The 14,908-nt window shown below is 41.3% G+C and overlaps 1 protein-coding gene across 26 annotated transcripts in view; it reads right to left on the bottom strand.

The window, feature by feature from the left end:
• Window positions 1–14,908, bottom strand: part of AFDN (afadin, adherens junction formation factor) — a 260,034-nt gene that overhangs the window by 37,744 nt on the left and 207,382 nt on the right. For all 26 annotated transcript variants that reach the window (XM_075596883.1, XM_075596899.1, XM_075596908.1 and 23 more), the window contains 4 exons: window positions 12,424–12,489; window positions 11,540–11,613; window positions 10,703–10,821; window positions 4,749–4,937 (listed from right to left, as the gene is read on the bottom strand). In XM_075596883.1, the coding sequence (XP_075452998.1) occupies window positions 4,749–4,937; window positions 10,703–10,821; window positions 11,540–11,613; window positions 12,424–12,489 (448 nt within the window). The remainder of the gene's footprint in view (window positions 1–4,748; window positions 4,938–10,702; window positions 10,822–11,539; window positions 11,614–12,423; window positions 12,490–14,908) is intronic.

Raw genomic sequence — 14,908 nt, 5'->3', positions numbered from 1 at the left:
GCCTACCTGGGGGCCAGTGCGCGGTGTGCCCTGTCCATCTGGAGGTCGTGGTCTGACAGCTCGGGTACCAGAGCCAGGAAGGTTCTGCGGAGGTAGTCCTGGAGGGCGTCGGGAGAAACTGACCACCTCATCTTCTGCTTTGGACTGGGTCAGGAGTACTTCCTCCATTTTGGTCTCTAGTTCATCTGTGCGGGTAGTAAGGCCACTTATGTCCGCTCTCAGGCCTTCCAGTGCAGCAGTTATATCTTGCTGGAATCCCTTCCGCATCTTTTGAAAGAGAGATTCGAAGAATTCCTTCCCCAGACCCTGCGCAGGCAGTTCTAGGTCGGAGAAGCTCTGACAGCTCCCGCTTCAGCCCGCAAGGGCTCCTGAACGCCGTCTTGATTTTCCAGCTCCAGCGGGCGCCTCGCGGGGGTAAAGTAGCGGGAAACCCCTTGGGTTTGCGGGATTTTAGGTTTACTCGCCATTGCCTCCGTGATTGTTGCTGATTTGGGAGGGGTTCGGGCGTGGGTAGTGCCCGTGCTGGTGTTTTTCTCAGGAGGGTATATGGGAGCTCTTCTCTTGAGCTGGGGGCTCCTCGACGTCGGCAAAAGTCCCCCCTTTAATTGTTTTTATTCCTTTTTATTTGAGGGGGGTGGAGGTGGAGGTGTAAGAATATTGCCGACACTCAGGGGTCTTTCTGGAACAGCTAAATAGTTATTTATTTAACTGAGTACAATGTTGCTGGGAAGATGGGGGATTATGGAACCCTGGGGCAGGCAGCAGGGCCAAGTTCTTGGAAATTAGTATAGCAAGCCTTATACCCCTTTAAGGGGAGATGGTGCCTCGCTGGAGTGCCCCCTTAAGATGGCCGCTTCCTTCCCCTCAGCCACGTGGCCAGGACCTGCAGCTCCCTCAGCCAGAGGGGTGTCCTCCCAGCGTTCTCCCCTGCCGGGATCTCCTCAGAGCAGGTGTATAACTATTATTTTTTAAATTCTGTCTCGGAGGGGAGGGGGGGGGTAGAAGCGGGGACCGCAGCGAAGATGCTGCTCAGTCTTTGCCACGGGGCCGCAGGAGGCTGCTGCGGGAGCGCTTCAGACAATGCACAGGGGGGGGGGGCGCTCTGTCCCCGAACCCCGCAGTCAGACCGGACTCCGCGGGACACCTGGAGCTTCGTCGCCCCTCCTACCTCCCGAATTTGCCCTGTTCTTATAGAGGGCCCTTCCGATTTTGTGAGTGAGGCAGGGGGAAGACTTCCACGGGGGTCTGGACCTACAGGGGGCCTCCCAGAGCGTCGGTAACTTCTCTCTGAGATGTAAGGAGAGGCCACTCTTATGCTCAGCAGATATTTGGGGTTCAGGGCTGCAAGGTTTGTTTGGGGCTTACCCAGAGCGTCGGTAACTTCTCTCTGAGATGTAAGGAGAGGCCACTCTTATGCTCAGCAGATATTTGGGGTTCAGGCCTGCAAGGTTTGTTTGGGGCTTATCTAGTTTTGGTGGGGGTTTTGTCTGTGAAGGTGCTTGTTAAGATATTCGTTGGAGGGGCTCTGGAGCAAGTCTCTCAGGCAGCCATTCCTCTTGACGTCACAGGAAGTCTCTGATTTTTTTTTTTTTTTAACGTCCCGTCTCGCCGCTTCTCGGCAGCTTCCTGGCAGGATGATTTTGAGAGGAAATCTCTATTCTAGAGCCGCGATGAGCATCGGTAAGCTAAATCGGGACTACTAGAATTGCACGAGTTTGAAAACCTGTCGATAAGTGGCTTATCGCCTCTCGTTTGGCGTATTTTTCCCCTTGGGAAAAAAAATTGCCGAAAAGGTCTCTTATCGCCGATTTATCGGGGCTTACTGAATCGCTGTAGGCCATTTTGATGATAAGGCGTCGATAAGTGGCTTATCGGTGCTTAGTGCATAGGTCCCATAACATTTTAGAAAGGCAGATTTTAATAAACAGAGGAATAATCTACAAGGAATAAATGGGAATTACATTTTTCCAGGGAAACATGTGGAAGATAAATGGGCAGTCTTTACAACATTGTTAGATGAACACACTTAGTGTATATCCTTGGGTAATAAACAAAAAAGAAACAAGTCTAAACCAATGTGGGTAAATAAACAGGTAGGGGAGGAAATGGTAAAGAAGAGGCAGGCATTTAGATTCTTGAAGTCAGAAGGGATAGAGGCATCATATCAGAATTATAAGGAATGTAACAAAAGTAGCAAAAGGGCAATCAAATTAGCAAAAATTTTAAATGAAAAGAGGCTTGCAATAGAAAGTAATGTCAACCCTAAAAAGTTCTTTAAGTACCTTAATAACAAAAAGATTAGAAAAGAAAATATAGGACAATATAAGTGTGAGATGGGTATGCAAATTATTGGAGAAGGAAAAAGCATAGGTACGGTATTTAATTAATTCTTTCTTAGGAGAATCATTGATGGAGAAGGATTTAGGAATTTATCTTAGCTTAGTTTGGGTTTAGCAATAGTGCCCAAAGTAATGCAGTAGCTGCAAAGGCAAACAAGAACTTATCTTGCATTAAACGGGGAATGGATTGAAAGGAAGTACGCATAATTATTCCCCTCTATAAAGTATTAATATGACCACACCTTGAATATGGAACACAGCTTTGGGCAACACTCCATTAAAAAAGATGTTATTGAACTGGAAAAAGTGCAGAGAAGAGATAGCAAACAAATATAGGGGATGGATAATCTGACTGACTAATGAGGAGAGGCTAGCTAAATTAGACGCCTCTTTTCTAATGTAAAGAAATCTGAGAGGACATGCTTTCAAAATAACTATTCATCTCAAGGGCAGAATAACTGACACGGGGTCACCCTTTACGGTTGTATGGAAGGAGATTTTACCAGCAACAAAGGAAAGGGTTCTTTACAGTAAGGCCAGTTACAATGTGGAATGCATTACCCATGGAGACTGTGATGGCAGATACAATAACTATCTTCAAAAAAAGGTTGGACATCTTTTTAGAAAGGAAAGTTATACAGGGATTTCCAAATAATTAAACATGGGAAGGATGTTGATCCAGGGAGTAATCTGATTGCCAATATTTAGAGTCAGGAAGGAATTTATTTTCCCCCATTATGAGATATTATTAGATGATATTTCACTGGGGTTTATTTTTTATTTTTTACTTCCTCTCTATCGATATACTGTAAATACAAATATAAGATAAGGTACATGTCGTCTAAATTTAGCTTACCAGAAGTCCTCCCATGGGGGCGTGAAGAAGCGGTGCACAGCAATGAAGGAGACTTCACGCTTAGTTAGTTCTCTGACAAAGCGCTAACTAAGCGTGAAACGCGTTAAGAGTTTCTCTGCTGTTTTATCTGTTGCCTCATGACTGAGCAATAAATAGTTTTTTATTAAGCGATCCAGTTTACCATCTCCTTCACTGCTGTGCACCGCTTCTTCCCTTCCCCGTGGAAGGACATCCGGTATTCTCTGCTGGAGCTGAGTGCACGCTGATTCTGGGGAAGCTGCGCTCGAGGACGTCATGAGTACCATATACCTCAACAGATCAGATACTCCACCCATTCAGGACTGATTCTAATCACTCAAGGAGAACAATGACTGTCACCCTTTAGCCTTGTCTGAATTCATGTTGATCCTTGACTGTGACCACATGATATCCCTCGAGGTGTTTACTTAGGGTGTTTGCTTTCCCCAATAGGAGTTATATTCAAGATTTAATCATATTACATTAATACAAGAATCCAGAATCGTTCTTCATTTATTTTTGCCTTTAAACTCTGCACTCAGAACTGCATGAGTCAATTGTATACATATAAATGTGCGTTCTGAGTGCTGATTTTTGGACTTGTTCCAAGATTTCCAGTAAATTTTGCATAGGTTGAACTTGATGGACATATGCCTTTTTTGAACCTCATCTACTACAGGTACATGCTGCATCATTTTGTTTTTACTGTTCAGTAGCATTAGTTAACCTAAAGACATACTTGGTTCATTGACACTCATACATATCAACTGGCTTTTTATTTTGGCATTAAAACCACTTCGTTATTACAGTCACTTAAAATAGCAAACCCCATTTTTCGAAACATTTTAGTTTTATTTTGAATGTTACCTGAACTGGGGAGTCCCCGGTAGCAAAACTGTGGTCCTCCAACCAGTGGCGACCAAATATGGCCAGAGGCCACAAATAGAAAGCAACACAATCTCCTGATAATGGTGCAGCCCTTTGTTGACTGCTGGAGCAAGGCTAACCCCAGTGACCATTTTGTATCAAACTGGCAAGTATACTCGTCAGTAAAAATTGCGGCTTTAAACGTGTTTTCATTCTGTTCTTTGAGCAGTATACACAACAATCCCGGCTTTACAATATTTTCTGATGACTCTTCCTCTATAGACAACACTCAACTGCATCAATGTTACATTATATACGGTAGTAAGTTTAGAAAACCAAAATGTGCCAAAAAACTAAAAAAATACTCCAGTAATACATATGTTTTTATATAAATAAAAAGGAAAGTGCACAATTACAAAGGAAATAGACGTCATGAAAAAAATGCTTTGTTAAGAAAATAGGAAACAACGTTCTATGTCACTGCTTTAGTTCCTTGGAAATTAAAATGTGTTCATAGCTGCATCCTTCAAACATATCTCATTGTAAATACTATACCGGTTTGCCTTATAAAAGAACAACAACTGCATTAAATAAGAAAAGTCCTTTCCTTACATACTGTATAACTAATAAATAAATAAAATAATTATTCTCGTTATATCGAAACTCACTTGCTACATTGGGACTGGAACGATGGTCTGTGCGATTCTTCAGTAATCTGTCATCCCCTGTTAATTTCTTTGGTTCATTGGATTCTGGCCAAGGCAACTGGGGACTTTCAGGTGACCCGTTCTGAGCAGAGTTATTGTACAGCTCAAAACCTTCACTCTTTGGTCGGGGTTTCCCTGAGCCACGGCGATCTAAAACAAAAGAAATAGATCTACTTTAGATTTCCCTAGAGCTACAGACTATAAAAGCAAAAAGAAACAAGAATACATCGAATGTACACAGTATGTCATAACCAATCCATGGTAGCCTACAGAAAGACTTCAGAAAATGGATTTCCTGAAACTTCTTTCCTTGGCAACACAAATCTAAATGTAAAAAATGGGAAGCGGGGTTTATTTCTCCCTTTAATTTCCCTTAAAGGTTGCAGAATTATAGGTTTTGAAATTTACTTCTGAAGTAACATGTTACATAGAGGGTCTGGCTGGTAAATTTAAGCCTGGGGCCAAGTCCAACCAACTGGCCCAAGAACAGGTGGCCCACACACCATATACACAGATGCGCACACCAGATAAATGCACCATACATGGATGCACAAACATGCACCAGACATACTATGCATGTATTACAGTACATACACATACAAAATGTACGCACCATACACATACAGATGTAACACTATTGCATCAGCCAGTGCTTTATAACGGGTGAGATAATATGTTAGTCCCGCTGCAACACACCAGTCAGAGTAATAATATACGTTACATGCACCTTTTACATAAACACACACACACACACATTATTATACACATAGTATATACTGTATGCATTGTGTGTCCCAGAGGGACGTAGGATTTGACAATAAGGCATCACGCGCTCGTCAGGACCTAAGGATTTTCAGTAGGCTGCCTGTAATAGGATCTCACGCCACCTCTGGACTAATTACCTAGCTGATTGGATTCTTCCGCTCACGCTGTGAGTCTGCTGTCTGAGGACGGTGTTTCCAAGCGTGTGTGTGTGTGTGTGTGTGTGTGTGTGTGTGTGTGTGTGTGTGTGTGTGTGTGTGTGTGTGTGTGTGTGTGTGTGTGTGTGTGTGTGTGTGTGTGTGTGTGTGTGTGTGTGTGTGTGTGTGTGTGTGTGTGTGTGTGTGTGTGTGTGTGTGTGTGTGTGTGTGTGTGTGTGTGTGTGTGTGTGTATACAAAACATAATACTGAGTTAAGTTATGGTGAGTAAAAAAAGTGACAAAAACCCTCCACAGGAAAGCAAATATGCAAATATAGCTGTATGCTCATCTGCATGTCTTAGGCAGGTCTGCAACCCCGCCTTTCCCCATTATCACCCAGCATACAGCACTTCCACTGCAGCAAGGGATTCTGGGAAATGACATGCAAATGAGCACACAGTGTCACTTTTTGCCTCAATAATCATTTTTAACATGGTTCCCTATAGGCTTAAGCTTGCTGCATGGTCACAGCTTTGAGCACAGCCAGGGTTAAGGTGCATACCCAGAAAACCACCCACAGACAGCTGTTTCGACCTTGATGGGTCTCATCAGTGTGGGGTTGATTTTACTGGGATGCAAGAGAGGCTTATGGGATAGGCCAAACCATAATACTGAGTTAAGTTATGGTGAGTAAAAAAAGTGACAAAAACCCTCCACAGGAAAGCAAATATGCAAATATAGCTGTATGCTCATCTGCATGTCTTAGGCAGGTCTGCAACCCCGCCTTTCCCCATTATCACCCAGCATACAGCACTTCCACTGCAGCAAGGGATTCTGGGAAATGACATGCAAATGAGCACACAGTGTCACTTTTTGCCTCAATAACCATTTTTAACATGGTTCCCTATAGGCTTAAGCTTGCTGCATGGTCACAGCTTTGAGCACAGCCAGGGTTAAGGTGCATACCCAGAAAACCACCCACAGACAGCTGTTTCGACCTTGATGGGTCTCATCAGTGTGGGGTTGATTTTACTGGGATGCAAGAGAGGCTTATGGGATAGGCCAAACCATAATACTGAGTTAAGTTATGGTGAGTAAAAAAAGTGACAAAAACCCTCCACAGGAAAGCAAATATGCAAATATAGCTGTATGCTCATCTGCATGTCTTAGGCAGGTCTGCAACCCCGCCTTTCCCCATTATCACCCAGCATACAGCACTTCCACTGCAGCAAGGGATTCTGGGAAATGACATGCAAATGAGCACACAGTGTCACTATAGGGAACCATGTTAAAAATGGTTATTGAGGCAAAAAGTGACACTGTGGGAACCTTGAGAAAGGTCCTATTCCAGGACCGAAACGTCGGATTGGGTGACTTATCTTTTCTATTCAGATGCCCACGGACGAGAGAATGGTAATGTTGTTTTTCTATATTTATCTATATATATTTATCTATATATATTAATCTATATATATATATATATATATATATAAATAATCAAAAAATAAATAGATGATACCGTTCTGTGGCTAACGAAATGCTTTTATTTGTGCGAGCTTTCGAGATACACTGATCTCTTCTTCTGGCGTTGTGACAATGGATAAAGCAAGCAAGGGTTTTACTTAAAAACAGTGCATCTCAGAATGTTATCGTTTTAATAAAAGCATTTCATATATATATATATATATATATATATATATACACACACACACACACACACACACACACACACACACACACACACACACACACACACACACACACACACACACACACACACACACACACACACACACACACACACACACACACACACACACACACACACACACACACACACACACACACACACACACGTGTGTGTGTTTATATATGTGTGTGTTTGGATGTATATATGGCGAGTGTGTGTGTTAGGATGTATATATGGTGTGTGTGTGGATGTATTAGTAGATGTGTGTGAAATAGTAATTTATTTAATCAACATATACATACAGCAAACCTTTCTCAAAAATGACAGATAAGCGGAAACTTTGATGAAATAAATTACTATTTTGCACACACGCGCACAAACGCACTTAAATCTATGTAGCTGTGTCGTCCGTCCCCCCCTCCCCCCCTGGTGAGCCGGTGATGTGGCTCCCCAGCTCCCCATGCAGCAACCCAGCGGTCACTCGCTGCCATACTCTACATCGTCCGGTCTCTGTCGGGAGCCAACTTCCACCTGACCTGATGAGGGAGCTGCAGAGTCCCCGGACTGCACCCAACGTGGTTTGTGTGAGAGAGAGGGTTGTCTCTCATCTTCTCAGTGTCGCGTTGTCATGGCTACCTGGTGTCAAATGACACCGCAACGTCACATGGCGACACGTTGCCATCAGAACATGTCACGACTGTGCAGAAGGATGGCCGCCTCGAGGAAAGGTCCCTAAAGTCTTGGGAACTAGAGGCCACAGAGGGTCTTAATCCACTACTGAATATATGTACTGTAGTAATCTAGGATAGCATGGATAACAACAGATATGGAGACACTATAATAGCCATAGTAACTGTTAGCAAATAAAAGCAGAACGAGTATTGTTGTTATTCTACTCTCATTCTTATAGACATTGTAACCATTTTTAACATAGAAGCAAACGATTCAGGCACCATTTTTAATAAACTTAAGATGTATTTGTAATCTAAAAATAGTAGAGCAAAGGTTATTAAGAGATTCCCAACTTAAAAAGTTGATGTTTAGGTTTATGAATAAAAAAAGTAATGCTAGTCCTCAAACGGACTCTTCGACAATGGATCAGCACAAACATACTACACACTAACTGTCCTCTACATTCACATATGTATAAGCAAAATATACACCAACATTTGTGGTCAAACACTACAGATACAAGGTCAAATTATCTAGGGAAACCACAATCCAAACCAATTTGCTAGCAAATTACTACATTTTATAAGGGTGGTGATATATTACAAATGCCTTAAGACATCTTGTAAACCTTGTGTTCTTGTAGCTATTGGGCGTTAAAATGGTAGAAAACTTTGACAGAAAGCCATTTATAATACGAAATGGTTTAAAAGTCACTCTTTTTAAAGGCTCTTCGCCAGACCAAGAATACAAACTCAAGAAAACTAATATTTGCTGTGGGTCAAGATCACTATCAAAAATGTCATTGCAATTTCAAAAGCTGGAGCCACTCCTTTTTTTATTTTCTTTACACCAAAAGTATTTGCCATTCATATTTATATTCAAGCTTTTCTCGTTAACAAATAAATAATCCTCACTTGTCTGTCCATCATGTAACGCTGATACCATATAAAAATATACACAAAAAAATCTGAATTTTGTCTGCACGGAAGTGGTCAGGAAAGCTCTACAGTCTGCATCCTTCTGGATCAATTTATTTGAGTCTGGTCCAAAGCAAACATCTGGTTTAAGTTAGCATTTATCGAAATAAAGAGAGATTCATGGCCCTGACTTTTTAAATGAGCAAAGTTTCTCCCCACATCCAAGCCTGGTTATTTAGAGGCTTTGGCGCAAATCATATAAAATGAATATATAGATATTACAGTTTTAATATGGTCTCTGTAACCTGCATGCAGGATTGAAGTTTGCAAATACTCTCTTATTTGTAGATCGGTTTTGTTAAAAACAACATTATGCCCTCTAACTGATCTAGCACAGAGGCACGTTTCAAATGAACTAGTGTAATGACTATCCCCTTCAAATACTGGGTATGACTTGGAGTACAAAAGTAAAAATTAAACTTAGACCTTTGCAAATATTGTTACCACTCCCCTCTCTCCCCCTTCCTCTCATGTCCCCTTGTATTGTTGTGTCCATTATGTTTTGTTCACTATTATTTAGCTGCAGAGTTATTAGGGAATGTTAAAGAGGATTTGGATAATCATATTTGGATTGGTGGGCTCGGATTGTCTGTGTCATGATTATTGTTATATAACATGCTCTTCTGTATCCCAATTGAAAATTGCCAATGAAAAATATAAGTTGAAAAAAAAAAACCAACATTATGACCCGACAGTCCTGTAAAAACTGCTCACAAACTCCCTGTATCACTTGTTGTAAAACATGCAACAGCCCAATGAGAAAGTATTTAAAGCCCCCAGCCATGACTGCTAATAGATGAGGGAAATGTGGGGGGGGGGGGTCATAGCAACATTATCCTTATTCTTTGACCGCTAGTAATTACATTCAAAGGTAAATGTCTCTTACAATGGGGGCTCTCAAAAGATCTCTGATCTTGGTTCAATAATCTGGGGGTTTGCACATAAGAAAAAAAAAAGTTTAGACCTGAAGAAAATAAAAGGGGATGGGTGTCGTTTAAATATCATTAATCACAAGAAAGAAGACTGCAGGAAAGCGAGACTGCAAATGTTCTGTAGAGAGCCGCAATATGCTGCAAGTAACTACACTGGGTGACATCCATCTCACTGCTCTGCCCCGGTAGGTGAGCCCGTGCATTCCTGTAGCTGGATGTTTTTTCACTATTGCTAAATATCAGTGTGGCAAAAACAAAATAGGGAATTCCATAAGTTAGGACTGGTTTGTCCAGTCCCAGGTTTCACACCTATTTTTATTTCAACACGAAGGACAAGACTACAGACCACAGAATTTGTTTTACTGAAAACGGACTGGATTAACCAGTCTTATCGACTTGCAAGCATAGATGATAATAGTGCCTCCACGTCTCCTACAGGTGCCCCAAGCAGCCAGCGTGTAAATTGCAGATACTAGGCACCTTGTACAGATGAAAGCATAGGAAATCAAAACACTTACAACTTGAGCTTGTTGAGTTAAGCAAAACACATGCAGGTAAACCGGAATGAAGGCAGCACCACAACTTAGTCAGATGTAACTACCTAGACCATTTAGATCAGGAGTGTCCCACAAGGAAAAAAAACCCAGCACTTTAAAATTATACTGCATATGCGCAGACGTATACACACATTTTGCATCGTTACCAGACCCATGTAACGCCAGCGTACATTTTTGTTCTAATTTACCTCTTTGCATCAGAGGAGATGGCTGGTTGAGCAGCGTGGCGAGGCCATGGTATATTGCTCCTTGTTTTGCTACCTCAAGGGTTACGACTGAACCTGTTCTTGTCATAAGTTCGGCAGCCCTGGTGAAATTAATTAAGATGAGAAATTTGAGCACCCATTGAACATTATTTTCTTCTGTTTTTTTGCAATAAGCAGCTGGATATCAGCAAGCAAGTGCATGCACATCATGGATTCAACATGCCTGGAGGCTATTTCACCTTCTTATCATTGCCCCAACATTCAGTATACTTCTGAGATTATGGAAATGTGTTGGTAATTTGTACACTACATTTATAGATGTGGAAATAGATTGACTCACTCCAGAAGAGGAAAGGTTAGTCCAGGTACTGTATTATTGTATTTGGGAAATACATGTTAACTGTGACTAGGATACAGTTCTTTCAGATGTACTTGACATGAGACAGTTCTACATGGTAGCCTCAATAAGGGTCTATAATTGTTTTTTGGTAACATTATTTTAACCATTCATTGCTACAAAGGTTTGGCAGATATACAAGCCTGGAGCAGAAAATTTTTCCGGGCAACATTGACTAAACACCAGCACATGTCTATGTAAACAATAGAAGCTTTACATAGTCTATCACTTGTTCTTTATTTCTTTTGCATAGATCTAGACCAGAGCAAGAAGGGGCACGCATAACACCCTTGAATATGAAATACTGTTTGATATTTAAATCCTTGCATTTAAGCTTTTCTGGTGTCATTTTGCATGTGATCTGTTCTGACTATCCCATGCTTTTGAAGGTGTTGGTACTTTCCCATGTTACAGATGACTACCTTTCTTGGGACAGACCCACCAAACTTCGTCCATCCACACTAAGAAGCTGGTCGCCTGCTGCTAGACGGCCATCCTATCAAATCAAAATGTAAAAAAGACGACTTAAAATCAAAGACAACTGCATGCTTTCACATAACAGAAACATAGCACTATATGTTTTTACATATGTCTATTATTGATAATGCCAAAAAATACTCCAAACTAATTTACAACAAGAGGCATATTTTAACAAAGACAATATTACAAAATGGTATGCTTTTTGGCCAGCATTCAATGTAGGCTCATACCTTAAACTGAACCAGCATGATAAAAATGCTCAAGTCTATTATACATATAGGCCCATATTTGCTAAGCGATGCAATGCCATAAGCACCTTACACCGTCGGATGACCATAAACGGGCTGTATAGCATCTACCAGCCCCAGAAGGGGTCTTTTAGAGTAGCACCGCTCCGTAAATATGGGTCGTAATCTTGAAAGCTCGTGCACAAAAACAGGTTATTGTCGAATTGTTGGTCCAATGAGTGGCATTACAACCTACAATGAATCTGATTTGCCAGGACTAATATGATAAAGCTCTTGGGAAACAGTCCCTTTAAAAAGTAGATTGTGTAAACAGAGAAGTGCAACGCATTTTTCGCAGTCATGTCCATTCTCAAACAAGATTATCTGCTGTTATTAGGTGACGTGAATGATCTCATCCGTGAACTCTTACACCACACTCACAGTAGGCTAACAAAATGCCATTTGTAACTGTGTGTAAGTTGTCTACTAACCCCATTAAGTCACTGATAACCAGAGGGCGGGGGGGGGGAAAGAGTCACAGACACCTTCCTTGGAACTTAACTACAACCGGGGAGGAAAGTACAATAAATAATACAGACCACTTCCGCAGCACCTCCCTTTACAACAGACTTCACGTAGATTCCAAGTTTATCTTGACCAGCACCCTAAAAAATAAATAAAAAAAAGGTACATTATTACAATTTTCAAATATGAAATTGGTGTACAAAAAAGTTATGGCAGATTACAGTACCTTGCCTATTTTTTAAATGTGACAAATAATAAATAATGCACACTTCCTTACAATCAGATAATTAGGCCTTTGATTGCATACGGATTTCCTAGGAAAGAATATAGAAAATCTTTTAGGGAAACAACTTTTGTAATTATTGGTTGCATCATACCAAGCATTTATTCACTACCATTATTTCTTTTTGTGTGATTTAATATGGGTTGACTAACCTATTTCAGCTCTGAGTTCCACTCTGCAATAATTCATTTTGGGATGCAGAAGCTTCAAAACTTGTCTCTACAATTCCCTGCTGCCTCTACTACCACTGGGTTGGACTGATTGTCCAACTAGCTGACTGCAGCCAATTTTGAAGGTGGGGTAGCATTTAAAGCACACTGACTGAGGATGTGTCTCCTTTGTACTTTAAAAGTTCTCAATTTAAATAAGTGCCGTTGTGATGCACTGTCTGTTTCAAACAATGGAGTGCCACTGCACACTCATCCAACAAACTGCCAAATAGCACGTAATTCAGAGGATTTAATTCATTTCATGTTACAGTATTAACCATGGGGATCAAATCCAAGGATGTTTAGTTTTTCAAGGGATAACCTGCAGCCACAGCGAGTGTATGCAGGCCACGGCAAACATGAATTGGGGTTTATATAATCAAGGAAATCTTGGCTTTCAATTGGGCTGAAAAAGGACATTTTCATCCTGTGTCTCCACATCAATGAATTAAGATTTAGTGGGAGATAAAGTAACTTGCGATATGTCACACATAGTTTAAGTGGTAAACTATTTGCCCATTAAATGATTTACAGACGGAAAAGTGCAATCTATCAAATACATGTATGAAAAAGCAGCAGTGTTCAACAACTGATGGGGTCACCGTGCAGAACGGAATAGGTAGGGAGAATCTGGTAAAGCAACTTGGGATGCCCCCTAAACGCAGGGGGTCTAACCAAAAAAAAACAATAAAGCAGGGTGCTAGAGGCAAAGAAGCTAGTCAAGGCAAAGCAATATGTAGAAAAGAGCCAAGCACACCAAACAGCAAAAAAAAAAAAAGGTAATTTCATTGCTAATAAGTCAAAAATGCATCCAACGTTTCGGTGCACTTCCACCTTCATCAGGGATGTGCACCGAAACATGGATGCATTTTTTACTTTTTAGTAATTAAATTACCTTTTTGCCATATCTTTATTTTTTCAGCTGTTTGGCCTGCTTGGCTCTCTTCTACATGTCACCGTACATAAAGCATTGACGTCACGGTACCTAGGACTGTGCGTCTTTCTATTGATTAACTAGTGAGGTTGACTCTACTGGCATATTGTATGCAGAGAAGGCAGTATGAATATTTTAAGATCCAGGATTTTCCAGAGCTAAAAATAGCACAGCTCTGCTCCAAGAGATGGATTGTTGCCTCAAAGCAGCAGACGATGAAGAAAGTTATTTTTAAACGTACGTGTGTGCGTGTGTATGTATGTATATGTATGAAATATTACTGTATGTTCATTTGCATGTCTTAGGCAGGTCTGCAACCCCGCCTTTCACAATTATCACCCAGCACACAGTGCTTCCACTGCTGCAAGGGATTCTGGGAAATGACATGCAAATGAGCACAGTGCCACCTTTTGCTTCAAAATCATATAACATGGTCCCCTGTAAGCTTCTGCTTGCTTCATTTCTTGACCACAGCCTGGGTTAAGATGCATAGCTTCATTTTGTAAAGCCAGTATAACCAACTCCACACTGATGAGACCCATTAAGATCGAAACGGCTGTCTGTGGGTGGGATTACTGGCTATGCATCTTAACCCAGGCTGTGCTCAAAGCTGTGAAGTACAGCAAGCAAAAGCTTACAGGGGACCATGTTATATGGTTATAAGGAGAAATTTCCACAAGGGAGAAAACAGAGCACAGCAACAAAGTAACGGGGGCTAGACACCGGTAAGTAGAGGGTTAAAAATCCTTTAATCCATGGTAGACATCATGGTATGGGATGAGTAAAATCTGTAACGCGTTTCGGGCCGTCGCCCTTTGTCAAAGAGAAAGTTTTAGGAGTTAACTATCGACACATTGGATTATTTATTCTCAAGAGTGGATTTAAAACGGTTCTTCACAAACTGTCTAACTATTCAAGATATTATTACATCCACACTGATTCTCCACAGCTGAGCATTGATTTTTGGAACCCTGTGTCCTACCATCTGCTGACTTATATGGTTTAAAAGCAAAAGGTGGCACTGTGTGCTCATTTGCATGCCATGTCCCAGAATCCCTTGCTGTAGTGGAAGCACTGTGTGCTGGGTGATAATTGTGAAAGGTGGGGTTGTAGACCCGTCTAAGACATGCAAA

Source organism: Ascaphus truei, chromosome 4 (assembly GCF_040206685.1).
Source record: "Ascaphus truei isolate aAscTru1 chromosome 4, aAscTru1.hap1, whole genome shotgun sequence".
Taxonomy (NCBI): Eukaryota; Metazoa; Chordata; class Amphibia; order Anura; family Ascaphidae; genus Ascaphus; species Ascaphus truei.
The sequence above is the reverse complement of the archived record's forward strand: the minus strand, read 5'-3'. Positions and strand labels throughout refer to the sequence as shown.